At 46.6% G+C, this 27,221-nt stretch overlaps 1 protein-coding gene across 3 annotated transcripts in view; it reads right to left on the bottom strand.

The window, feature by feature from the left end:
• The window catches only part of ELMO2 (engulfment and cell motility 2), a 36,097-nt gene that overhangs the window by 3,811 nt on the left and 5,065 nt on the right, over positions 1 to 27,221 (bottom strand). For 2 of the 3 annotated variants that reach the window (XM_084887841.1, XM_084887842.1), the window contains exons 2-19: positions 21,509 to 21,636; positions 21,166 to 21,206; positions 20,645 to 20,717; positions 20,221 to 20,271; positions 16,920 to 17,101; positions 15,261 to 15,360; positions 14,066 to 14,217; positions 13,144 to 13,222; positions 9,872 to 9,922; positions 5,480 to 5,602; positions 4,996 to 5,130; positions 4,311 to 4,415; positions 4,097 to 4,205; positions 3,603 to 3,739; positions 2,326 to 2,489; positions 2,108 to 2,220; positions 1,825 to 1,932; positions 1,022 to 1,104 (exon numbers count right to left, since the gene is read on the bottom strand). In XM_084887841.1, the coding sequence (XP_084743967.1) occupies positions 1,022 to 1,104; positions 1,825 to 1,932; positions 2,108 to 2,220; positions 2,326 to 2,489; positions 3,603 to 3,739; positions 4,097 to 4,205; positions 4,311 to 4,415; positions 4,996 to 5,130; positions 5,480 to 5,602; positions 9,872 to 9,922; positions 13,144 to 13,222; positions 14,066 to 14,217; positions 15,261 to 15,360; positions 16,920 to 17,101; positions 20,221 to 20,271; positions 20,645 to 20,717; positions 21,166 to 21,206; positions 21,509 to 21,586 (1,884 nt within the window). In that variant the 5' untranslated portion in view covers positions 21,587 to 21,636. Of the gene's footprint in view, positions 1 to 1,021; positions 1,105 to 1,824; positions 1,933 to 2,107; positions 2,221 to 2,325; positions 2,490 to 3,602; positions 3,740 to 4,096; positions 4,206 to 4,310; positions 4,416 to 4,995; positions 5,131 to 5,479; positions 5,603 to 9,871; positions 9,923 to 11,749; positions 11,786 to 13,143; positions 13,223 to 14,065; positions 14,218 to 15,260; positions 15,361 to 16,919; positions 17,102 to 20,220; positions 20,272 to 20,644; positions 20,718 to 21,165; positions 21,207 to 21,508; positions 21,637 to 27,221 lie in introns of all 3 variants that reach the window. The other variant, XM_084887843.1, reaches the window with a different exon arrangement.

Genomic DNA, 27,221 nt, shown 5'->3' with positions numbered 1-27,221 from the left:
GGTTGCATTCGAATATCACTAGCTATCAAGCCTATTTACTAGCGGAAGGAGGCATGAGCCTTCGGGGAACTGACACCACAAAAAGAGAGATAGCCACATGGTATGTGTCTCTGATAGAACATGAAACCCTCTAGGAAGTAGTCTTATTAAAAAAAAAAAAAAAAAAAAAAGGTCACACCTGAAGTGGATCAAGCCTCTACATCTCTCCCTCACTGTACAGATCTGGGACAGAGGAGCAAGTTAAACTGCACCGTGGGGAGACAGTCAGCAAATCTCAGACTCTGGGAAACTACCAAACAAGCAACCTGGTTCCTCCAACTAATAAACTGCAAAGAGAAAGAAAGATGGGAAGACGGAGGGGGGCTTATGAATTAAGAAACGTAAAAGGCGCTCGCTTCAGCAGCACATATACCGAAACTGGAACGATACAGGGGAGATTAGCATGGCCCCTGTGCAAGAATGATACGCAAATATGTAAAGCGTTTCACATTTAAAAAAAACCACAAAACTTAAAAGACTAATCATGAAGTGTGGCCTCTCACTTAGCAAACAAAATGAGATGTTTGTATGACTATACGTATCGCATTTGCATATTTATACAGAGAAATTATGATGTTTATAAAACAATTAGTAGAAGTCCAAACATCAATAGAAGAGTTGACATTAAATAACAATTTTTATTTCTTTTTAAATGTGATAATGCTGTTGGGATTATGTTAAAGGAGCCCTCATAATCTAGGGATACATTCTATATACTGACAGAATGATGTGACACTTGGGGTTTTCTTCAAAGTAACAGAGGGGAGGAAGGTAGACAGTACTTTGCCATGGCTGTGAGGCTGGGTGATGCATATATGGGGGTTCTATCTGTTTTTCTGTATGTTCAAAATTATTCTTAATAAAACATTCAGAATTAGAGAGACAGAATGCGGGCGAGAGCATGCACCCGAGAGACCGCGACCACCGCCTGCACCAGGAATCCCTGTGACAGCAGCTGACTCGGGACTGCCGCTCCACTCACCTTGTTCTGTTTCAGAGCGCTTTTCTCTTTCATGTGGGGGCAATCTTTCCCAGTGACAATGGCCTTGATGTCTGCAACAGGAACTGATCAATGAAGGGAATTAGTTTCTGGGAGCTTCATGGTGCAAGTTGGTCCTTGCTTCGGTGCTCGAAGGGAAGCCTCCCCCAGACTCACAGAGCTTTATCAGCTCCGGGTGAGTCGCCTGGTATTGTTCCCCCTCTGGGGTCGCTGCCCATGAACCATGGCTTGCAGGGCTGTGTCAAATCTGACTGGGCTTTTGGATCTTTTCCCCAAGGCATGGGGCCTCTGACACTCACCTTACTGTCACATCACAGTAATGATGGTGACAACACCACCACAGCAAACAGCAGTGGTGGCAGCTAACAGTTTCACCTGCTACTGGTTCTAACTGCTTTACATAGACTAAGCATTCCATCCTCTTATGAGGGAGATATGGTTATTATTCTGACAGAAGAAAAAAAGGCAGAGAGGAGAATGAACTCGAAATTGATTTGAATTAATCAGCCAGGATCTGAATCCAAGTAGTCTGCTCTTAACCACCGCCTTTCAACTTTGTTTTGTATCACCCTTTACAGTCTGCAAAGCCCATTCCCCTCTGTGATCTCACTGAATTCTCCAAACAGCCCCGTGAGGGAGGCAGACATGCCCTCTGACAGATAAGCAAACGGGTCCAGAGAGACATGTGGCCCAAGACCAGATAGTCAGCTTGAAACAGCCAGGATTAGAACTCTCCTGAGATCAAGTCCAGCTACCAGGTCAGAGCAATAGAGAAATGAACCTACTTTTCTCCTGCAGGGATTCAAATGTCACCTCGCCTTGAGGGTTGTCGTCCAAGTCACCGTAGTGCAGGACCTTGTGGTTCAGTGCGAGGCGGCAGTACCAGAAACGCTCTGGAACACAAGGGAAGCCAAAACAGGTGAGCAAGGACAGTTGTGGGGAAGGCCTGGGCACACACAGGATGCTGTGTTCCCTGCCTGCTCCCTGCAGGGCCCGCCCAGGCAGGCTCCCTCCCCGGGCAGTGGCTCTGGGCAGTAAGGACCGCACAGCGCCCCAGGCCCCTGTCACCTTGCCTTCGGCGATTCCCAATCTTCCGGAAGCTGCTGCCCTCACAGAGCCGGTTCAGACGCTGCTGCTTGATCAGCTCAAGGATCTCGGGCTGGATCTTCTCCCTCAGCTCCCTGAGGTGGCCGCGTACCGGGGAAAGGAAGGTCACGGCGAGCTTTGGAAGGACGGCAGAGTGGGGCTGGGTTCCCCCACCTGGCCCCCTACGGGATGGTACTTACACAATTGGCGGGGACTGGAAGTCATCCTGGCTCATCCTTTCGGACTGGCGCAGCCTCAGAATCTCAGAGTAGCTCAGGCTGCGCAGTTTGCTCTTGAACTGATCCAAAGAGTTGGGTTTGGAAGGCAGAGCACGAGTGATCTGCTCTCGGACAACCTGCATAACCTACAGGGGAAGGAAGAAGGCAGCCAGCTCGCCCCTGCTCTGACACCCAGACAGGCTGCCTCTGGCACCAAGGGTTGGCCCGAGCCTGGACCTTGAGCACAGCAGGACTAAAGATGCGTGTTGGGGAACAGAGCACCGACGTACTAAGAACATCTCCTTGGATGGTTATTTAGGAGAAATGACTGATTGTGACAAATGTCTTACTTCTCATACATTTCGATTAGTCAACCTTGTGGAATGAGCATAGGTTTTTGGAGTCTGAGAGGAATGGATTCAGATCTCAACTCTGTCCCTTCATCTGTTCCTTGAATAAGTTACTTAACCACACTCTCCTTACACTTCAAAGGGACAGAGAAAGACAAATCTTCTGATACGTGCTGCCTGAAGGATTATGAGATGCTATATGGAGGCACAATGCCTGGTGCACTGTGGCACATTCAAAAAAAGGTATTACTTCCCCTAGAACAACAGTTAAAGGAAAAACAGAGAATCACACTGCACATCCGGTCAGCTCTCCATCAGGGAAGAAAAATCTACAGGAAAAAAGGACTACAGTGAAACCCATAAAAAATGGTCATCACTGGGTGGTGAAATTACAGCAAACACTTTCTTCTTTATACTTCCCAAACTTTTTCCAATGAGGTGATCAGCTTCAAAACACTCGAGTCTAGAGTACCAGCTTTTGAGGGCCCTGTGTGCTTCCCCGAGACGGTCACTCAGAAAGCACGGAGGAATGACTTCTGAGTAGGTATCCATGACCTGCATATGATGCCAATCCACCTCTCCCTGATGCTTCCAATGCACAAAACAGCAACAGTGCCTGCACATAAGTGCTCAGCAAACCACAGCTATTATTGTGCTTATCCTCCTGGCCCCTAAGCAAGACAGGAGGGGTGAGTACTGCTCCACGGGCAGCTGAGGGGCCAGGGCACCAAGGGGAAGACATCTGCTCAAGATGACAGAGGAAGCACAACCAGAGGGGACCATGCCTCAGTCTTGTGATGTGTTGTTGCAGACGAGGCTGGTTTTCCGGTTCAAGGATTTCTCCGACTCTGGTCAGCTGTCACAGGTGATGGTCTCAGCCCAGGGACCTCAGAGCTCTGTGTCACTGACCTTGTTGAAGTCCTCGGCTGTTGCCCTCATCTCCTTCCAGGTCTTGTTCAGCAGCTGGATGCAGATTCCGAAGAGCTCCTCAAAGGCTCGGTCGTGGGTAAAGAACATGGGGTGATAGTCATTGCGCCCTTCGTTTGCTATGGGAGAAAAGAGGCAGGAAAGGGATGAGCTGGATGCTCATGTCCAGGAGCGTTGGTTCCTCTGCACCAAAGTCCTGAAGAACAAAACCAAGACGAGGACCACGGCTAGTGACGAGTGTAGGATGGGCCTTTCCCAATTCCTGAGCCTTCTTCTCCAGGGCGCTTGCTCTTGGTTGGCCTCTGCCCTGTGACAGACTCAGCCAGTCCTTGCACCTGGGAGTGGATGGTGGCATAGCTCTTGAACATGTTCAAACTGCCAGCTTGAACAAAGCAATACCCAAGACTCCCATTAACGAGGATAAGCTGATCACAGCTCACTCAGCCCCCGATTACAGGGCTGCTGTACAGACTTACGTAGTTCCCCAACCTGGAGGATTTCACAGAGCATTTTGGTAAGCTCAATCGCACTGCGGCCAAAGGGGCATTCGTGTTTGTCTTCGCGGCTGCTGTTCTCCAGGACGATCTGGGGAGGAGAGGAAAAGGAGGTGAGGGAGGAGAGGACTAGGGAGGTGGGGGAGGGAGGCCAGAGATGAGGTACCAGGACTGAGAAAGCTGCCCCAGCCTTTACCCGGATGTAGGTGTCCTGATGGACTTTAGCCAAGTACAGCATGTTGTCCAAGGCCAGCATTCCGGGAGGAGTCTGCGTGAAGTCCATTGCTGGGTTGATATGGTTCTGGAGGAAGAAGAAACTGATGTAAGATTTGGCAGTCTTTCTGTGCGCAGTGTCACCTGAGCGGAAGCCCTTGCCCCTCATCTGAATGCTGCCAGCACTGCAGATCTACATCTACTGTAGCTCTTTCCTCGGCCGTCGCTACTATGAGAGTGCGAGCCCTTGACCCCTGGGCTTACTCACCTTGTAACCCCAGCGTATAGCACACTGCTGGGCACTGAGCAGGCGCATAATAAATAGTTAAATGAATTAACTCCATCCTCAAGCTGATCCTATCATAAAATACCCCACGCCTGCTTTTCAGAGAACCTCGCTGCTGTGGTAAGGGGTCTCCGCTCCATCCATATGGCTGACCGGCTGGCCCTGCCACAGATGCCTTTGTTTCACAGGCCAAATGCTGCACATAAACCGTGACTCTGCCACTGCATAAGCAAGCTGAGGATCAAGGCCCTCCAGCTTCTCAGTGCCATCTAGTCCAAGGCCACCGTTACGAAGCAGGGATGCCCAGGACTCACTTGGGTGGGCCCTCTGACTTCCTGTCAGAGAAGAAGGCCTACTGAGGTCTGTGCTTTGGGAAACTTACAGTAAATCCCAGCATTTTGTAGTCCTTGGTATACATGGCTTTGCGTTTTTCAGTCCCACTCCCAGGGACATTGCTCGAGTCAGACTCTGCATCAAATGCAATCCTCCTCAGTTCAAATATAATGTCTCTCTGAGCCTGAAGTGAAACAGACAGCCAGCAGGTGAATCAGCTAACCAAGGGAAGCAAGGAAAAGAAAGAGTGGTGGGGCTTGGGCAGAACTCTGGCCCCGATGGATCTCTGAAGAGGCACCACCTCTCCCTTAGCAGGACAGAGGTGGGCTTGGCGCAGAGGGTCACCAGCAGGAAGAGGACATGGGGAGGCACACAGCTGGATTTCTCAGAGCAGACAAACCGTCTGTGCAGACACATCTAAGCAAGGTCCCTGGCACACAGCAGGCGCTCAGTACACAGCCTGAGGGTGGAGTGCAGCACATCAAACAGCACACAGCGTAAGTCAGGGAAGCTCTGCCCCACTTAGCGCCTACCTGGTCATTGGGGTCCATCTTGGTCATCATCCTTTCTTCCAGAAGGTTAAAGGTCAGGACTTGTAGGACATACAATTGATGGGCCATCTCAGTTTTGATCGGGCGGTTCCCTCGGATCACATGCTGGAAAAAGCACAGGCAGGGAGCAGGGGGCTCAACTGATTTTCTTTTACTGAAGAGTCACATCCATGCTATGCTAGTGAAAAAGAAAGTACACTGGGCAAGGAAGAGGGCTTTCCTCCCACACACAAGGACTTTGTGTTCTCGAAGGGGATGGAGCATGAATAGGCTTGATTCAGGCAGAGAGGATTCACTGCAGGCCAGAAGGCACGATCCTCTTCTCTTACCCCGCTAAGACTATGACACGGGAGCTCAGCGGCTGGACCTTATTCCAATCAGGTAAGTAATTACTGGTTATAATCAGTAAGTAATTACTAGTTTTAATTTGAACTAGCCACATTTTAAGTGTTCTAACAGCCACATGTGGCTAGTGGCTACCAAACTGGACTGCAGGTCTAAAGAGATCCAAGACGATAGCTAACGGGCATGGAGGAAGATCTGCTTGTGGAATTGGACAGCACGGTTCTTTGTTTTCCCTTAGAAAAATAAAAGCCTCACTACTTGGTGAAGATGGAGTCACCAAGTAGAGAGGCTTTAGAAAAGATCATTTTCTTTAAGTGACATGGAAACACCTACATAAAGGGGGGCATCTAATGCTCCCGTCCAACCCTCCTCACTCGCTCCTCCCTCCTTTGTCTCCTACAACTGTCCCTCTTTTCTCTCCCCTCCCTGTGTTGTGTTCCCACCATGTCCCCCTCCCTCCTCTAACTTGTTCTGCCTGCTCTCTTTCCATGGCCCTGGGCCCCCCTCAGCTCATCACCTCCTCCCTTTGTCCCTCTGATGCCTACCCCTCAACTATTCTCACGTTCTGTCTTTTCCCACTCGCTCCAGGCTGAGCAATGCTGGTTATGTTCTTGTCTCAAGCTGTCCTGTTCTCACTCCAAGAGCCTGCTCTTTTCTGCATGCTTCCTGTATTTCTCGATCCCCCACTTTATCTCACTACCATCTTGAATCCTGTCACTCTTGCTCTTTTCTCGGCCAAATAAGACTCCTGTCCAGTTTCCCACATGAACTACCTGTATCCTTTGTGTTCTCTTACTCAGTCTAGATGTGTCTCTGGGGGCCTGTGCTGTCCAATGGGACAGCCTCTGGTCATATGGGGCTACTTGCATTTAAGTCACTTACAATGAATTTAAATTGAAAATTCAGGTCCTCATTAGCACCAGACACATTTTAAGCTCACCAGGCACATGTGGCTAGTGGCTGCCACCCGATGGTAGGGTAGATATGGGAACATTTCCATTATCACAGAAAGTTCTACCAGACAGCTCTATAGAGCTTCTAATTCTAGATCAGTGTCTTTTTCGAGCTCCCTCTAAATTCAGATCAGCTCTCTAGGGCCTGCTCAGCTAGAGATAACTAAGTTTGCCACTAGCCATGTGTGGCTATTGAACATTGGAAATGCGGCTAGTCCAGACTGAGACTGAGACATGCTGTCAATGAAGGCACACCAGACCTCAGAACCTTTGTATGTGAAAACAAAATGTACAGTATCTCATTAATGATTTTCCTATTGATTATATGTTGGAATCATAGTGGTTTAGATAAACTGGGTTAAATGAAATGTTATTGAAATTAATTTCCTCCATTCCTTTTTTAACATTGCTGCTAGAACATCTATAATAATAAAAGTGTAATATGCAAATCAACCGAACAGCTAAACAGCTGAACGACCATCCAGACAGACTTCTGGACAAAGCCAGAATGGATTCAGATGAACCCATTTCATGCATCGGGCCTCTAGTAGCAAATAAAATAAGTGGTCCCTATATTTTCACTGGATGGCACTGCTGGGCCTTGTCTCTCCACCATGAGATGCCAGAATGCTTTTCCTTCCTGTCTCTTTCTTTCTCTAGGTCTGCACAGCCCAAACAGTAACCACAAGCCATATTTAAACTAAAATTTTTTTTAAAAGACAAATTAAGTTCCCCAGACAGGACATTTAAAGTGCTCAACAGCCATGTGTGGCTAGTGGCTACCATTTCGGACAGCACTTCCACAGCTGCAGACATTTCTACTGGACAAAGCTGCCCTGCTCTCTTGCTAGAGGGTATGCTAATGCCCTCATCCCTCCCCTCTTTCCCTTTTAAGGGTAAGACTGAACTTACCCTTAGTTCAGTCTCAGTGTCTGTCTCCATCTCCCCAAGCTTACTTTTTCATTCTCTGCTCTCCCCCTAGGCTTCCTTTCCCCCTCTTCCCACAGACTCTCTTTGCCCAGGCTCTTTCTCTGTCACTTCTCTGCTGTCCCACTGACACCTCTTCTTTGCCCCAGTGTGAGTCTCTTCCTTTCTCTATGTTGCCCCACTCTGGCACTCCAATTTCTCACCACCTGTCTATCCCTACTCCTTCCACCTCACCTCTCCAGAACTCATAAACCATTTTAAAGAGAGGTTTAAAGTCAATGTGATATTGGTTTTCATTCGTTTAACCCCCCTTTCTTAAACTTACACACATCATTGTGGGAAAGTAACTACTCTATCCACCAATGGCTTAAAGGAGGACAGCTCCAGTTGGGTTTTACCTGACATCTTATTTGCCGTCAGATACTTCCAGGCTATGTTCTTCGGCTGGACTCAGTTAACCTCCTGGACTTACTATTATAGTAAGTGAGCATGCATACCATTTCCTAGCAGACTAAGTCCTGAGCCCTGACACTGAACTGTCTTCTTAGTGGAATCTTAAGCTTGTCATAACCTCATTCAAGAAAATAGTCTCAAAATTCATTAAATTTCCCTCACAAGAACATCCTCGCTCCCACACACGAAGAGGAATGTGGATGAGAAGGCGTGGGCACAGGGTGCGCTCCGTCACTTGCAGGCAGAGTGCGTGAGCATTTGCTCAGGCCCCTCCTGCGGGCTGCCCATGGGCTGTGACCAGGGAATGGCCAATAGGCAAGAGCTAGTCCTGCTTAGTGAAGTCTGACAGGCTTCGCATGTTTAGACCAGCTGATCACTGGACTTCACAAATACTCGAAGCTTACTTCTTGAATTCTGTCAGCTGTTCTTTCTTGTTCACAAGGAACTGCCAATATAAGCACAGCACTTGCCTCATGCCAGGCACCCTGCTAAGCACTGTGTATCCGTTAGCTCATTTAGTTCTCACATCCAGAGGAGCAAAACGAAGCCCACAGAAGTTAAGTGAATTACTCAAGATCAAAGATTTGGTTAATGGCAGAGTGGGTGCTGGTGACTCCAAAGTTCATGTTCAGAATTAGTAAGTCCTTCACATTTGACTCTGAGTTTCTTCACTGTGCCCCCCTAGTTCTCCCTTGTTTTTGACAACTGATAAAATGGCCACCTTTTAATGTAGAACCCTGGCTCTTCATCCGATCCCACTGTCCCCTCTTCCCACCTCGGTTCCCTCCCACCCCACTTCACCACCCTGGTAATAAGGAATTAGACCTCTTTCCAGATGCCTCCCCCTCCCCACCACCTCCTACTCCACTTTCCTCCCTAACACACCCCTCAGGAAACACAGATTTTGGAGTGTGATCTTTCTAAAATGCTAGTCTGGCTACTTCGTGATTCTGGTTAAATCCCCTCAACTGCACTTAGAAAAAAGACTTAGACCCTACTTGGTCTGGCCTTTGCTTCCTCTGCAGTCTCACCACACATCTGCTCCTTGCTTCACCCTCTACCCATCACACACTCCATCTGCCTCGGGGCCCCCAACGCCCCCAATCCTTTTCCCTTTGGTCCTCAGCCTCCCCTGAAGATGGTCCTCTGAAGGCTTCCTGACACCTCTCCTTCCACACAGGACGGACTGCCCTCCTCTGAAATCTCCCAGACCACGGATCTCTACGAAGCCTGGCTACAGGGTGCCATGACCACTCGTCTTTCCTGCTGGACTGGAAGTTCTTCTAGAGCAAACATACTGTCTTAGACATCCCTGCTGGTGCACACACTCAGGTTTATGACCCGAGTTAAATCAATGAGTTACCTTCCTTCTCTTGTGCCTATTTTAACACATTCCCTCTAGACAAACAAGTTTGGAACCGCCAGCCAACCAACAGTACAGCTGGCCACAGTGTCTCCTTTGAGGCTCTGCAATCCCTGGTGGGCCAGCGGCCTCCTGGAGACAACTCTGCCCATAGAGAACTACAAAGAAAGCTTTTCACCTTGAGAGTGTTTAGTGCCTGTTGGTAAGTTCTCTCTGAATGCACAACTCACTGAATAGTAATTTCAACAATAATAAAACTATAGTAATGGTAATAATTGTTATTAATAGTAACTAAACAATAGTAACAAAATACAGCTTGTCTCAGAAACTTACATTTAGGATTATGGACCGAAGGTGCTTCTGTGCAAATGCATTGGCCATGTCCTAGTGAGAAAATAAGAAATATGAGGCAAGGTGGCAGGACACAGCTGTGACAACCATAGAGGAAGGTGATGTCACAGCTCTGGGGCTTTTTCTGTCACAAATTTTTTCCTTTCAAATGAAAAGTGGACAAACAGAAAAAAATCCACGAACCATCCACTGTATCTTAGGCTCCAAAATTCCCTCCCATTTTTCCTTTGTGAGTGCAAATAAACAAACAGGGTTTCTGGTCCCAATGGCACAATCCACACCATCTTCAAAGAGGGACGAAGACGCCTCAGACAAGACATGGTGTTACAAGGACCGTGGGGATGGACAGTGTAAACGGAGCACAGAGCAGCGTGATGGTCCCCAGCTGTAGGCACTGTTCTCTGTTCCAGGCAGACACCCCCTGCCTCTGCCGGAAGGGACTCCAGACCCAGGAAAGGGCTCTGGCCCCCGCTCACCCAGAGGGATCTGGGTGGGGACCCTCTGAAATAATGAGTAGTTCCTATTCACTTCTCACTGGTGGGGAGAATGTGTTGGGTGCTTTGGGGTAATTTTTCATAATAGGTGACTTTTTAAATTATATTTGGTTCTGATTTAACAGGAACACTTCATGTATTTAGTACACTCAGGAAAGGATCCTACTAAATTGAATCTTCCAGGGAGCGCAGCTTTAAGGGTCCTCTCAGAACCATTACTTTGACCATTCTTATGCAAATCTTTAAGAAATACAAGTCTATTTCAGAAGAAACTGCAATGATTATAATTTAATCATTGCCAAGGACGTGGCTTTATTAAGACCATCATTTATTTTTCTGGGTTGTGACACTAATACCCTTAAGGAGCTATTGAGATGTGAAGCTATTTTCTCCTAAACAAAATGGTCCCAGATTAGCATGCTTTTAATTTCTCTGACAGCTTTTCATAATTCTTCTGTCTCTGCCTTCCAATGTCAGCCATCTCTTCTTATCATGTTAATTGGTATGACTTCACTTTCTAAACCGCTGCCTTAGTTTCATTGCATAGAGAATTCTAAGTCCATCGGCCTGAGGGAGCTGTCACACCTCTCCCATGGAGCAATGTCCTCGGAGCTCAAAGGCCTTTCTCTCACGCCTGGACTCCTGGCCAAATGCCAAGTGGCTGGTGCTGCCAGGAACATTGTTTTACTATGCTTGCCCTGAGCATACACACCACCTGGAGGAGAGGAGGGTGGCCTAGAAACTTCTTGGTAGCTATAGGAGGTCAGCTTGAGATTAGATCTCTCCGTGGACAACGAACAGTGGGAAAAGCAGGCAGTGGTCTACTGCAAGGACATTAAGCCCTTCGACTAAAAGCTTCTCTGTGGGGGAGGCACTCATTCTCTTTCAGGTCCTTGTAGAGCTGACCTCCCTGAGCTCCCTCCGAGGAAAAATGAGCATCCAAATTCCCTCTTGTCAACTGTCCAAGCCTCTTCAAACGCCCACCATCTAGGTAAACGGGGATTTACCTTTACACTTTGCTATATCAAGGTGGGGGAATGATGTGTCACGGTATCATCTAGATGAAAGCCACAGGCTATTTCTGAATCGGATCTTCACTGGCCGAGCCACAGACCCATGTAAAGGCGAGCTACAAAGGAAAGACTGGGCCACATTCCCTGGGACAGGCATTGCCTTAACCCTGCATGTGGCTCTACTCTGCAGGATGTCCTCACATGTCCTGACAAATGAGGCTGAGAGCACACAACCTTTCTTGGTCCTGGAATTCCCCGAACATCTTCTTAGATCAGAGGTGGGACTCTTGCCCAGCTGAGACCTCCCCACCTGGATGAGAGCGGGGCCCTTTCCACAGAGCGGTGCTACTTACAGTGGCAGGCAGGTCTAGAGGATTAAGGTGCTTGTCCTGCCGGCAGAAAGCAAAAGCACAGAGAGAAGCAGATGGAAGAATGAGTTTTCAGTTTACATTCAGAACAGGACTAGGAAGGAAGAGCTTAATGGAGCAAAGCCATCCATGACAGACAGGACAGACAGAAACACAGATGCCCCTGGTCTCCCACTAGAATCCACCAAGGGCTTGGAACCTGATCCCACATGAATTTCAACCTCCTGAGTCCAGGGTACTGACAGGCAACTAAAAAGTCTTTCTTTTGTACACCACTTGGGCTTTTACCAGAGAAATCTACAAAGTGTGTTGGAAGGGCCCCTAGAAAGACCTAGTTTTTCTAGCCCGGGGTTGCGGGCTCGGTCCCCAGTAAAGGCCTTTCAGGAGGCAGCCAAATCAATGATTCTCTCTCATCCTGATGTTTCTATCTTCCTCTTCCTTCCTCTATGAAATCAATGAAAATATAGTTTAAAAACTTATGTCTTTCCAAACAATGTTGGAAAGACCAAGGAGTCTTTTAATTGGGCCCTTTCATTTGACAGAAAGAGAAACTGAGACCCAAAGAGGTTAAAGCATGTGACCGGCCAGTGGCAGGCCCTGGACTCGTAGGTCAGAGCTTGTTCTCCCGCCCATCCGATTCCTGGTGTCCTCACTTGTGAGTCGGGGGTCTGGTTTACCTCATGACTTCCTTGTGAAGTAAATGGGGAAGATGTGATAGCTCCCACATTACAGGTGAGGAAATCGGGGTTCAGAGAAATAGAGCTGTTTGCATAATGTCACACAGATAATTCAGGAAAAGAAGGAAGTTTAGAGCCTGGACCAGAGGTTCCTTACACACAAAACCGTGAGCTAAGTCCCTCTATTCTTGCTTCCTGAAGTAAGGCTCTCATTTGTTTCAATCTCCTTGGACTCAACAGTGATGCCCAGAGGGTCTCCTCTCCCTTCTTGAGCCTCTAACCTAGGTGGCGGCAAACTAAGGCCAAATTAGGCTTGTCAACTATTTATGTAAATAAGGTCTTACTGCGAGACAGCCACATCATTCATTCACCTACTGTCTGAAGTGGCTTTTGGCTACAGCAGTAAGGATGGAGAGTTGCCACATACAATATGGCCCTCAAAGCAAATGTACAATATTTACCTTCTGCCCCTTTAGAGGAACACGTCTGCAGGCCCCTGCTCTGACCTAAGACCCCAGCTCGTTTCCCTGCTCGTTCTCCCCTGGTCTTCCTTAGCAAAGCCGCTCGATGGGCTCTGATCAAAGAGGAACAAGAGAAGGACTCTTGGGAAAATGGCTGGGATTCTGCTGTCTGCAAAGGGTGAGTGGGTGAGAATTCTCTTGGAAGAGCCCAGACGGAAAGCTTGGAAAGGCAGCCACAGACCTGTCGCTTGTCCTCAGGAGCCTTCAGAAAAAGTGCGTTAATCAGGGCAATGGCGTAGGTCTGAATTTCCTGGTTGGAGCTGTGTCAATGAAGAAAGAAGGCAGAGGAGATTAGAAGAATGACCAGCAAGATGATGCTCAGACATGGTTCATAAAATCACTCACCAATTGTAATCAAATAATAACCTGGGGCAAAGTCTCAAAAGCGGTTTTTAAAAGTATTTGTTCAACAAATGCTAATTGGGCTTTTGTTTAAATCAAAGCAGAGGATGCAAAAATGATTGGTCCCTGTTCCCAGATTGCTCAGTTTAAAATGGGAGACAGAGCCCTAGCTGGTTTGGTACAGTGGGTAGAATGTCAGCCTGAGGACCAAAGGGTCCCAGGTTTGATTCCAGTCAAGGGCACATGCCGGGGTTATGGGCTCGGTCCCCAGTAAAGACCTTTCAGGAGGCAGCCAAATCAATGATTCTCTCTCATCCTGATGTTTCTATCTTCCTCTCCCTTCCTCTATGAAATCAATGAAAATATAGTTTAAAAACTTATAAAGTGGGAGACAGATTAAAAAAAAAAAGTAGAGTATTTTATGTAAATATAATTGCCAAAGGTACAAACAGAGATTGTTTGGCCCATAGAGAAGAAAGCATCTCATTTTGTCTGGTACCACAGTGGTACAGGGAGATTGAGGAAAACTTCACTTTATCCGAAGGGGCAAGAAGTGTTACAGAGGGTTTTACACAGGAGCATGACATGAGCAGACCTGAATTATGGGAGGAATCTGGCAGTAGTGTGGAAGAAGCAATGAATGGATGAACAAGCAGACCAGCAGCTTGGAATCCAAGCAAAGCAGGAGGAGGACGGGAAGACTTATGCAGACGGAGAGAGGAGAGAAGTGACAGGGCAGGGAGGCAGGCAGAGTCTCTTACACCTGGAGGTGAGAGATGAGCTGTCCCACAGTGATTTCCTCTGCTATCTTCTGGTACAAACTCTGACTATTCAAGACCATGCTCTCCAGGATGGCCAGGGACCTCTGAAGGATGGACACGTCCACCATAGGCTGGCTCACGTACCCTGCAATCTGAAGGCAGAGAGGGACAAATCAGTTAGGAAGCCCGGGGCCCATGGGAGCTGGACGGCTTAGGCTTCTGCTGCTAGCCCACAGGCTCTCTCCTCTCAGGTGTGTTGACCACATTGGGCAGATGTCCTGAGCTGGAGAGTGCTATCCGTTTATGGCTACCTAGGCCAATGCCAGGGATTCCCTAGGTATGGAAAACTCAATTTCAAATTACAGTATCCAGTCAACTGTAGGTCCTCAAAATCTAAGGCTTAATACTTCATTTTCAAAATAAGGACTCAGGTGTGAAAAAGCTGAGTATAGAAAGCAGAGGATCTTACTGATACTAGGATATTATTTCCAGGTACTCTTCTCCTGACATGCACTGTGGCCCTATATACACATAGAACAGAGAGACTTGGAGAGGTAAACAGGATCTCAAAGTCTTGTCATTAATCCTCCTCAATCCCCACATGGCCAGGTCACTTTTGTCAAAACAGTGTTAGCACTGGGAGCTTCCCAAAGTCCCAAGACAATGGCAGGTCAGGACATATTATTCACTGATGTTAGTTCAGTTTTTCGAGTTGATGCTGTCCCTTCTTGTAAAAGAAAGGAGGGCAAAACTAGAAGTCTTCTCTTTCACCGACTGAGTTCAATCTGACAGTCCAAACAGGCTACCTGGCAGATTTGTAAAAAGAAGGCAGACTTATAAATATAAGGCAAATGAAATGAACACTTTTTATCAAAGAGAAGGGAAAGTCAGGAAGCAGGTCAAAAGACTCAAGGATGGCACTGGCTGATGCTGGTGTTCTCCCAAGTCTTACCAATACTCCAGTGCCACTTTGGGCAGATTCACTTGGGGAGCCAGGTCATCTCAGTGCAGGTCCTGAGAGTACCACAGAGTAAGTCTTGCAGGAACCAGGGGAAGACCAGAGCTCCAGGATGAAAGTCTGGCCTCAGGGATAGAAAGCAGACCCATACCAGAAGGCAGTATTGACTGCATCTCCACCTTAGCCTAGAGAACAATGGGGTGAGGAAGGAGAGAAAGACAATGCGAGAGGCCTCACCTGCTTAATGAAGGTGATGGAAACCATGTCCCAGGAGACAATGCCATGGTCCATGAGTTCTAAGAAGGCAGTCAGGGTGAATGCCAGCATCTCACTGTAGCTGAGACATGTGCAAAACACACACAAAATACAAAGATTCAAAACCGGGCACAGCCACAATGGAAGGATTTCAGTGTAAGCACTACATGAGCAATCAGTCGATGCAACTCTGAGTCAGCGCTTGCATGCACATCTACACAGACGTGGAGCAGATCTGTCCAGGTATCTATCACTGGAAACATAAAGGCTGCTGGGGATTAGGCTTTCCTTCTCCATGTCACCTCATCTCAGGGAAACAGAATCACTTATCCATTTCCCAAGAACAAAACCACAGCAGACCTTTGTCAAACCCCAATACCTTGTGGGGGTACCTAAGGAAGCATATGTACCATGTTCATTTTTAGGCCTAGAGGCAGAAGAGTACCCACTTGGAATGTGGGTTCAATTCCTGTTCAGCTATTTGCTAACTGTGCAAATTTTATCTTTTCAAACTTTAATTTCTTCCTCTGTAAAATCATGTTAATATCACTGGGTTGTGGTGGGGGCAAGATGACAATAAATGCAAAGCCCTTAGCATTGTGCTGATGGAAAATAAGGATGAAAATGTTTTCTTCCCTTTGTCTCCCCTGTTTATACATTAAGTCCTTTATACTTCTGTAGAGTGCTTTGCAATTAACAAACTATACTCCCATGGACAAAGCCTGCTCAGATCCATTCTCGTTTACAATGCTCCTCATGACAATACTGGGGCATTATCCCCATTTTAAAGAGGAAGAAGCGAAGGCCCTTCTAATCCTGTACTCCTGGGAGACTGCAGCACTCTTGGGGGGGAGGAGGGTTTCAATGCTGATGACAGTGAAAGCTTTAGGATTTTCTAGGACTTAAACAAATACCCATGATTAGTTGCTTGGTTTGGCTGAAAATTTCAATAGCTGATCTGTCAGCTGAAAGATTTCTGACTCCCTCTCTGCCAGCTTAGGCTCCACAGGCTCAGAAGGCAAACTAAATATGTTATTCACTGTGGATCACGACAAGCCAGTTTCCCACCACATTCATCTCGGCGCTGGAGCAGCGTAAAGATGTTCATGGTGTATCTCAAAGTTCTGGATCTCCTCTGCCCTGTAAAAATGGGTGGCAGGGAGATGGCACATGGATAGGGAGTAACCTATGATAAACACAGAGAAAGGGGTGTGTGTGTGTGTGTGTGTGTGTGTGTGGAGGGGAGGTACTGGACAGGGAGGGAGGCAGGGGGAGGTTAAGAATAGACAGGCACCTGTTCTAGTCCATGATGGATAGTCTGCGTACTAACCTTCATCAGATCAATCATTTTCCATAAATGTACAGGTCTGTCTTCAGCTGACCTCCCTCTTCCTGAGTTCAGCAGCCCCTACTACTACTCACTTGGCACAGTACCGTTTTGTGAGAGCCCATGCAGACTATAAGATTTAGGACCACGATAGTGAATTACATCCCTCTGTGTGGACTCTTGTGCTTGGCACACTGCTCTGGATGCAGACGGTTTTAAAAAACCTCATCTGACTCAATGGAAATGAGAACAGGATGCCCTGTGGAGAGTAGCAGACCTCCGAAAGCCCCAGACAAGACCTCACCAGTACTCACTGGGACAAGAGCTTGGTTCCACTTTCCACGAGCCGCGTCAGCACAACAATGCCATCCATGTTGATGAACTCGGTGGCGAAGGTCACGTCGGCAGAGAGCTTGGCCAGCTCCTTCATGGCATCCAGCCGGGTCTCCATGCTGGATGACTGGGTCCTCTCCATCAGCTGGCGTGCGGCCCGGGACTGTGAGAGCAGAAACAAGATATCTGCCATCTGCTCCTTATGGCAGGTGATTGCTCTGTGGATAGCTCTGAGGCCCTTTCTGTGAACATCCGTGCCTGAGGCAGAACTAGTTTTTTTTTTTTTTTTTCCTCTCACTGCGTAGAAGCTGTTAAATAAATGTTCACTGGATAAATCGGGGAATTACCAGTATGCCCAGACCAATTCTGTAGTATCTGTATCCTTTGTGTAACACTCTGGTCTATGGATTAAAGGAATTCCCACCCAGGGAATACAAGAGATATCTGAGAGATGACAGTCCACTAACTCTGGTAAGTCACAGAGAAACAGATACTGGTTCCATGTAGGGCAGTTTTCTGTTTATTAAAGCCATTAGACAGTGGAAGTGGTTGTCTCTTGAAGTAATAAGCTCTTGGTCACTAGATGCAATCAAGGAGAATCCGGACAACCATCTATCAAAGATGCTATAGAAGGGATGCCTGGGTAGAGAATTTAATCTGATGATGCTGAAGATCCCTTTCAATCTGAAAATGGGGAAAGCGTCACAATTTTTTTTTAAACTTTCTCTTCAAGTCCACATCATTGTTCCTCAAAGTGATAGTCCTGGGGAAACTTTAAGAATATCAAGGAGCAGGAAGCATCTAATTTCAAAATAGCTTTTTGAAGATGAAGACTGGTGACGAAGCCTCCCAGTGTGGGAACTTTTCCTGGCAGAATGCTTCTCTCTACACTTCAAGCTACAGCCACAACCCCTCCTCTTGTGTTCACTGATCTTTCCTTTTGCTAAACTTATTAACTTTATAGTCCATGCCTCACAATTTACCGTTTCATCATTCTCTGTTTCTGGTGTGTTCATTTAATGTTCTCAGTTGGAATGGAAGACTCTCAAGAGCAAAAATGCTCCTGTAGTCTTTATTGTTTTTTTACAGAGCTAAGCAAGTGACTGAAAGTTGCCAGCCAAGGAGTCAGGCCTGTTTCATCTCTCTCCCCTGTGCCCCTCCTCTTTGACTATTATAGATGGCCCTTTAACAGCACACTGCTCTCAATGATACAGAAATCCTTCAAGATCTCCACAGCGGGGAAAATGTCCGCCAGGAGAAAAGGTCACAGGAGAGAACAATCTGAAGAGCACTGGACTGCATCACACTTAGAAACTTCCAACTCCAAATGTTAATTTCCCTCTTGAGACAGCATGTCTGGGCGGCTGCCTCCTGCTCCAGAGAGGTGTGCTTCTGGGAAAGTCAAATGCTCCATACCAGAGCTCTGTAGAATGCTTCATGAGTCTATAAAAGTGAGTAACTCCAAGACTGTCATATTAAATTAGCAGAGTTGAGGGGGGAATAACGAAGTCCTTAAGATGAGTTCAGGAAAAGAGAGGGAAGCAGAAGAATGGGATCATAAGAATGCTGGCTGGAGTCTGACAGACCTGTAGCATTGTGACATGTGGCAAGTTAACCTCTCTAAGCTTAGTTTGTCTGCCAAATGAGGCTGTCAAGAGTGCCCATCTCATTGGGTGTTTGTCAGGATTAAAAGATATAACCTATGCAAAGTATTTAGCAAAATATGGGTGTTTAAGAAATGTTGGCAGTTATTACTTCAACCTCCCTTCCTTGTAGACAAGTCTCTGTCTCTCTCTCTCTCTCTCTCTCTCTCTCTCTCTCTCTCTCTCTCTCTCTCTCAAACAGGCGTCCTTAATTTTCTGGTGGCCTCTCCGCAAATATACCTAAGCTACCCCGCATCGACTGTCCTCCTCTTGGGCTGAGCAGCCAGGGTGCATCCTTCCACCGGGGCTTTGGCTTCCTCCTGTTCTGACCCAGAAGGGTCCTGTTCCATTCATTGCCCCCTCTTTTCTGCACTGTCAGCCTTCCTCTTGTCCATCTTAACAAGATTTTCAAGGACACACAAAAAGATGCAACATTAGTTAACAACTGTGAAGAGTTGGAGGAGGTGGAGAACTGGGTAGATGAGGCAGGGTAGTAGGGGGAAGACCTTTCATTGTATTTTCATGAAAATTAGTTGATTTTTTTTGAACACTTGAATGTTTTCCTCTTTCTAAAGAGCACATCTTTTGCCCTCCACATTTCTGAGTTACTACCGTCTCCACCTATTTCCTTCTATAACCAAGCTTCTTAGTAATATGGTAAACTGGAGGTTCTCACTTTTTCACTTCTTTTTATCAACCCATGACAATCTGGATGTCACACCATGAAAACAGTTTGCAGGAAGCTCACCATGACTGACTAACATAACAGGTTAACAGTCAGCCTTTCGGTTCTGTTTCTCTCTCTGGTCCTTGGGGACACCTCCCACTGTCCTGACACTCTGCTGCCCTCAGCTCCTGAGTCTTTTCATGCTCCTGGTTTTCTTCCTGCCCTTCCTGTGCTCCCTTAGTTACCAGTGAAGGCTGCTCTTGCAGAAAACAGGGATCATCCTGGAGTCTCCCCTTTCCTTCCACATCTAGTATGTTACCATGTTTATCCAGTTTACTGCTAAATTTTTCGTCTCCATTGCCATTTGCTTTCAAGGGCTGTTAACATTCCTCATTAGTTTCTTAGAGATTCCGCCTGCCATCAACCTTTCTTTTCTTGGCCGATCTTCCACCCTCTGACTAAAGAGATCTTTCTAAAATATAAATCTAAACGTAATATAACTTCCTGCTCAAAATCTTTCAGTGTTCCCACCTCCCCTTCTAGACAGAATCCAAACCCATAAGCAGACCACCAGGCTTCTCACTGATGGGCACAGGCCCTAGCCATCCTGCATCCCGCTTCCCCAGACCAAGTACATCTCTCTGCTTGGGACACTTCTCATTTTCTTCTTTCTTCAGCTTTTCGTGCTCAGTCTTCGACATTCAAGCTATGTGTTCCCTTCTCTGGGAAGCCTCTGGTTGAGTCAGGTGGTCCCTTTTCCAAGTTCCTGCAACTCCCTAAGCAACTTTCCATCAAGACCCTTGAGAAAGGCCATCTATTGTATTTGTTGGTTTAATCTCAAGTAGACTGTGAGGGCAAGGACTGACTTGTTAATCTCCACAGTCTTAGTTTCTAGAACAGAGTCGGGTCCAGGATAGATACTCATACATGTTTGTCAAATAAATTGATTCCTAAGGAAAGCAGAGTACCTACCGGGGAGATAGCCAGCTGTAAGATTGTCCCATTCTTAATGTCACTGCGAGTCTGGGAACAAAGAGAAAAAAAGAGTAACTAAAATAAAATATTAAAATTGTACAAGCTGTTGAGTAAACAAGAACTTTCTGTCATTTCCAAAGGAGTTGGAACAGAGACTCTTCAGTCTGGCCCTCTTCTCCTGCTGCTTGTTTCTTGGCACAGAATGTCTAAGGTCTTTTTCAAGCCCTGGGCTCCCGGGAAGTAAAACCATGGTGTTCCAGCCAGGAGTGGAGAACAAGGGCTGGCGCTCCCTGGTCTGCTAGGAAGCAGCTTTCCCCAGTGAGTGGAAGCTCCCTGGTGGGAGTAAGGTGAACGGCGTGGTCTCCTTGGGTGGTGCACTGAAAAGCAAGGCCTATATTGATTTTCGTCTCCTCGTACTGACCTGTTCAGTGATGTAGAGCTGGGGCCCGTCTGCATACCGCAGGGTGTAATACTCCGGGTTTGGCAATGACCACCTGTGTAAAGAGAAAAATAGTACAGCCTGTTTGGCTACCCCTCTGGGCCTATCTAGAAGGTGCAAATAAATAATTTTAGTAGAGATGCTCAAGGGGTCGGGTGGCATATTTAAAGGACTAGGGACAAAAATCAAAGCTTTAGGTTGAGATGTTGAAAAATAACCTCCTCAAGGTTACAAATAACTTTGTAAGATTGACAGCACAACAGGAGATACACATAATTCATCATGGATCTCAGATCCCACCAGGACCTCAGGCAGGGCATTCCTGGACTTAAAGGGAAAACTAAAGATTGATAAGAGGTCTAAGGGTCATCCTCATCAGCTATCCTTCCTTTGTAAGGCAACGATGCACAAAGCCCATACTGGGGATCTGACTAACTGGAGACGCTTAGTGCTCCTTTAGTCTCTAGCTTACCAGCATCCAAAACAAGGGAGTTTCAACTTACCCATCACAAACTTCCTTGATGATGGATGCCAGGGGCCGTTTCTGAAAGAAAGAGAGGGATCATCCTTCAACCAGATCTTCCTTGTGCCACGGTTCTGATCAGGGGCTGCCAAGCAGGATTAACCTGGGGTCTGAGCATGGACTTCTCCCTTGACAGCTGGTATTGAGAGGCAGCCTCTCCCAAGCCATGGTGACCAACCTTCCCTAGGGTGGGACAGGCCTCAGCTCTCCTCTGGCAGGTTCTTACTCCTGATGCCACTGGTCCTCAGCCCTAAAGACATCCCCTGCCACACACCTCCCAGATCCCTCTGCTCGCATCACTGTTTGTCATTTCAGGAGCTTACCTGGTCGATTTCAAGGAGCTGGGCATTAGCACCTGGCCACTCAATGGCCACTTTGACAATATCTGATGGTGGAGGCATTGTTCCCAAAGGGCCCTACTTCTCTAAGATGCACACACAGATACAGCTGCCTGGGGAGAAGGAATCAGAAAGAAGGAAAAAGTCAGAGTTTGCGTTCACTTTTCACCCTTGTAAGATATTTTGGAAAACTAGAAGACAGACATTGTCCAAAGGCCGAACTACTACACATGGACTACTTAGTTTGAATTTTTCTAGATCACACCACAATCTCTCCTTGGGCTTTTTGTCTCTTTGGATTAAATCAGCAAGTAGAAATGGCACAATCCTATCTATGAACTGCAGGTCAGCCAGTAGGAAGATCTGCCAACGTGGCACTTCAGTTTAAGGGGAAAGAGTACTCTGTGGCAGAAGAACACATTTACTGCAAATTCCTGTCTTGGGACCGTGAGAGGGAGAAGCATATGCTCTGAGACGGGTAAGAACAGACGCCGCCTTCTCTCGCTTGGGCAGTTAGCTGAAGGAGCCAGCCCACTGGTGCTGTGCAGGCAATCCAGGAAAATCCCAGCACCAGCAGGGCCCGGCCACATGCTCTTTCGCCTCCTCCCTGGTTATTGCTGCACTCCTTCCCCCTCAAAGGACACATGTGGAGCCTCCTCTGTGTGGGATGATGCAGAGTTCAGAATATGGACTTGAGAAAGAAGACAGGAAATGCTATTTTAGTCGCTATTGCCAAGGGCAAGAGCTGCTGAGAACTCAAGTGTAGGGAGGTGAGGATACCCTCACACAGAGCCCTCTAGAGAAGGACAAGGTTTTGGAAGTACCTCTGGCCCCCTCCCCGACTTCTCTCCAAAACAAAAGAAAATAAATCATTTTGAACAAGTCTGGAAGATGCGCCCATGTGACTGATATCCTAGGCAACTCTGCTAGCTTAGTGGTATTCCAAGCAGCAGCTAAAGCATTCTCTCTCCAAGGTCTGAGGGAAGTCACTAGACTAACAGATCGTTTCATGTGTATTCACACTCCTCGCCTGTAAGTCCAGGAGAGGCCTTTATCTTAATGAAAAGACCCTCCTGCCCCCCAGGTTTGGTCCCTCACCCGTAATCCACTCTTCATTGACGGAGACGGCCTGCCTCCCGGGAACATAGCGCAGGCTGCTGCTGAGCTGTAGTTCCTGTATGCTATCCGTTTTCCAGCCCGAACACAAAGGGCAGTTCTCCCAGCCTCGTGAGCATGAAGAGTCCTGTCCCCACAAGAGGAAAGAGTCCTTTCCTCACAAGAGGAAAGCTTTCCTGACCATTTCCTGACCAGGGTGGGCTGCTTCAGAAGTCAATCGTCACAAATACAAGCATTTTCAGAACAAGACAATGTAAAAAAATGGTTTCAAGGTGCTCTCACTTAAGTTTGTTGAGTCCTCCCAGCCGCCAAATGAAGTAGGCAGAGTAGAATTAATGATGCTCGGGTTAAGTTGCCCAAGTTCACCCAGCTGATAAGTAGCCAAGGGGACAGAAGTTGGAGCTAACTTTGGCCAATGCTCTACCTCCCACCTCCCTCCAAGATAGCCTTAATTCCTGTTCACGGCGACTAAATCAAGCCTAAAGGGACTTTAGGAGGCTGGCCTGATGGCCCCTAAAGCTTCCACAATTTCGGCAGCTCCGAGCAGAATTTCTCACGTATACTTTTTATGTGCCTAGACATACAACAAACCTCTGAATAGAAACTGGCCCCATGAGAATAACTCGTGGTTGAAATGCTCTGCTCCAGTGACACAGCAAAGCAGGGGCGGTACCACGAATATCTGGGTGCTAGGGCAGTCATCCTATCCTTATCAGTAAATCTGCCCTCATTAGGGGTGTGACTGTCAGTTGTGAAATAATTTTAGAAAACTGAGATGTCATTATGTACATACAATAAAGTGCACAGAGCTTCTATGTACAGTTCTATTATATGTATTCCTATTGATATTATGTATATGTTTCTATAATGTAAATATATTATATATATAATGGAAATACCCACATCTTCCTAACCTAAAACAAGACTTTGAACATTTTCATTACCCCAGAAAATACCCTCCATCATTCCCTCCTACCTCCCAGCCCTCTAAGAGGCAACTTCTTTCTGACTTCTGTCACTTTGTCTGTGTTTATACTTGATATACATGGAACGGAACAGCATGCCTTCTTAGAACGTTTGTTACTTAGTTCATTTTTCCTTATTTTTAAAATAAGTAGACAGCATAGGGACAAGAGAAAGAGCAGCTTGCTGGGATGGCTTTCCCTACTGAAGCAGCAACTGGATTTAGAGCCAAAGGACTCAGTACCAATCCCAGTCCCATCACTAAGTGTCTAAGTGATGTGCACATGTCTCTTTTATCCAAGTCTCAGTTTTTGTTTTTTTTCTACTATGAGATGTGAGTGTGAAACTAAAGATGTTTAAGATGCCTTCTAAGTCTAAAAGTCCGTGATTCTAAAGTGAACTTAAAACTTTGAATGCAGATTGCCCATTTCAAAGTCCTTACTGAAAGAAGCTATACCCTTATTTCAATGGTGCTGCTAAGAAACAAATAGTATTTTGGGGAACTCCTTTCCAGATACCGTTGTTAGAGATAAACAAGCTAAAGCTCACTAATTTACAATTCCACTTTACTTCGACCCCATATGGCATTTCCTAGGTCAACTAATTGTCCCTTTCTTTCTTTTTTTTTCCTTCTTTTTTAAAATATATTTTATTGATTTTTCACAGAGAGGAAGACAGAGGGATAGAGAGTTAGAAACATCAATGAGAGAGAATCATCGATCAGCTGCCTCTTGCACACCCCCTCCTTGGGATGTGCCCGCAACCAAGGCACATGCCCTTGACCGGAATCGAACCCAGGATCCTTCAGTCCGCAGGCTGATGCTCTACCCACTGAGCCAAACCGGTTTCAGCCTAACTGTCCCTTTCTTTGTTCAAGTTAGCCCTGAGTGATTCCAAACTGTTCCAAGAATTAATATCCATTTTAAAGCTTGGAGACTTGCCACCACCAAGACTACTATAAACCCCCATTCTCAGCAACTCTGCCCTTTCCCACAAAGCCCAGGCAGCCCGGTGTGTTGAATGACCTCTTCCCAACTATGCCATAGCTGATGGCACCAAGGTGAACACTCAACTTTAGCTGGACTAGTCCAATTATTTCTTTTGAACTTACAGACACAGGCCAAAAGGGAGTTGGATGGCAATGACCCTGGAACAGAAAGATCACAGTCAGCTTTAGAACAGGTATCATGGCAAGCCCAGGCCATTCGTAAGCCAAAGGTACAGAGAAGCAACCCCCTGGCCCTGCAGAGGGAGCTGCTCTGCAGAAAGAATCCAGAAATGTGCAGACGACTGGAGGCCAGAAACCGGAAGCCACAAAGTCCCAGGAAGAGATGGAAGAGGCCACTGCCGGAGGACTTTTGAGATCCCATGGCTACACCTCCTACACTTGTACCGGAAATTCCCTTGTATCACGCCAATAAAACTTTAAATTAAACTAGCCTGCATTTCTGTTCATCGCAGCTAAAAAGCCTAAGACTAAGATTGACCCAAGCTTTGAAGCAACTCTAATATGGAGATATGAACAGACCGCAGCATAACAGGCATAAGATGATGCACCAAGAAGGCCCTTAATTAACATTGGCTGAATTAATGAAGAGCAGAACCCACTTATTTAAAACAGAGCAGTTATATGGTGACTTTACAGCAATCATCTGTACATAACAGTTATGTGTAGATGCCTCTGTATAGTCGATCGCTCATTCTATAGCATTTTTATAGCTGATGCTCACAAAAACGCTGAAATCACCCCAATTTTACAGGTGAGGCTCTTGGAGTTCCGAGGAGTTGAGAAACTTGTCTTCCATACACCTCCACCTCAGAACTGGATCACAAGGCTAGGTCTTAGGACTTCAAAATTCGTTCTCTTCCCTCTACGTAAGAATTCCTTTGATGAGGACGTTACCTAACAATTACATAGTGCTATGGTACTATTCTCAGGGCTTTGCAAATATTAACTCATTTAATCCACACAGCAATCCTGTATGGTACATTATTACCCTTATTTACAGATAAGAAAATGGAGGCACAGAAAAATTACGTTCCATGCTCAGTGTCACAGCTAGGAAGTGGTACAGTCAGAATTTGATCCAAAACAGACTGGTGTTGTTTGAAAGCCATGTGAATAAAGTAAGACTGTATCTGGCCCATAGCAAGTCCTCACGGGAGAATTCTAGTTTGCTGTACCTGAAACTAGAATACACTGAAGCTAAGAGACCCACAAAACAACAACTCACTAATTTAACAGATAATAGTACTCCACCATCTAAACTAGTTGGTCCTGCACAATCCAGCCAGATCTCCCTGGACTACTTGCTATTTTTATGAGGTAGGTCATGTTCCTTCATTTCTTCTGTACCTTTTCATATGCTCTTCCTTCCTCAACTGTCAAATGAACTCCTAGTCAAGCTTCAAAGCTCAGCTCCAATGTCACTTCCTCTCTGTACCATTCTTATGTTTCCTCACCTTTCCTTAGCAAAACAAAATAGGATTTACACCTCTCTTTTTCACTAGCTCCTCCTGTGGTCTCACCAGGCATACAGTTGTGGTTCAGTGAGCACTTGTGTCTGCTTAAATCCTCCAGCCCTGGCTTCAACACCTCTGTACTAGCTCTAAACGGAAAGGAACTGGCATGAATTGTCTTAGTTGCCTGATATTCCCATCATGTCTTACAACCTCCCAACTACACCGTATTTCCATTGTTTAAAGTTTTGTTTCCATATCTAACATTAGACTGAGTTTCACTAGAGAACCAGATTTAGTACCCTGACACTAGTTAAAAGAAAGGGGGAAATATCCCTCTGCTTTTCTCCTTATAGAAACATCGGTAAATAGGAGAATAGAAGCAATAACATTCTCCAGACCATTTTCCCAGGATAAAGGATCTCCTTGTGGGGCACTCTTCCAGCACTTGTCTGCTTACTCTTTTCATTTTCATTCTAGAAAGGAAGTGGAAATTAGGTGGAAGCAATTCAATAACATTGCAAATTCTTGGGTTTATAAATAGCCTTACCCCGCCACTCAGCAGTTCTATAGAGCTCACCAGCAAAGCGTCAGGATGAGGGAGCTACAGCTCTGCATCCAGGCCCAGGGGCAAAGGGGGAAAATGTCCCTTCAGATCACACAGCTCTCCATCCCCTGCCCTCCCATCCCCTTGGAACTATTACGGCTCTAAAGATGACATGGGAAACTCAAAATGCCAAAGAACAGGAGTGAGGTACACACTGATTTGGAGAAGATAACTCTATAAGGATTGGAAGCCCAGGTTTTCGAAGGCAAAGCTGGGGCAACAAGAGAAAAATAGCAGCATCAGTGTCTCCAGCGAAGCATTCTCTCAGTGGCTTCTGGAAGGTGTGCTGATCAAATCAGCACCTTGAGCTTTTCCAATCAATCACCTATGCCGTGACTCCTTTGTGGAGCTGGATTCTGACAGGGGGTGGACAGCCCATCTGGAGAAAGGAAGTGAAAGATGATCCTTTCCGATTAGTAAGGAATTCAGAATGAAGAATGCCAGAGGTTTCCAGCTCTCCCCTCCCCCTTCTTTTTAGGATAGGGTTGCCTAGTGCTCTTTGTTCTGTTTTTCTGCTTTTGACTGGGGAGGTGGGAAGGTGCTCGAGGTAAG

The sequence above is a fragment of the Pipistrellus hanaki genome (genome assembly GCF_964339955.1).
Source record: "Pipistrellus hanaki genome assembly, chromosome: 6".
Classification (NCBI taxonomy): Eukaryota; Metazoa; Chordata; class Mammalia; order Chiroptera; family Vespertilionidae; genus Pipistrellus; species Pipistrellus hanaki.
This window is presented reverse-complemented; position numbering and strand designations above follow the sequence as displayed.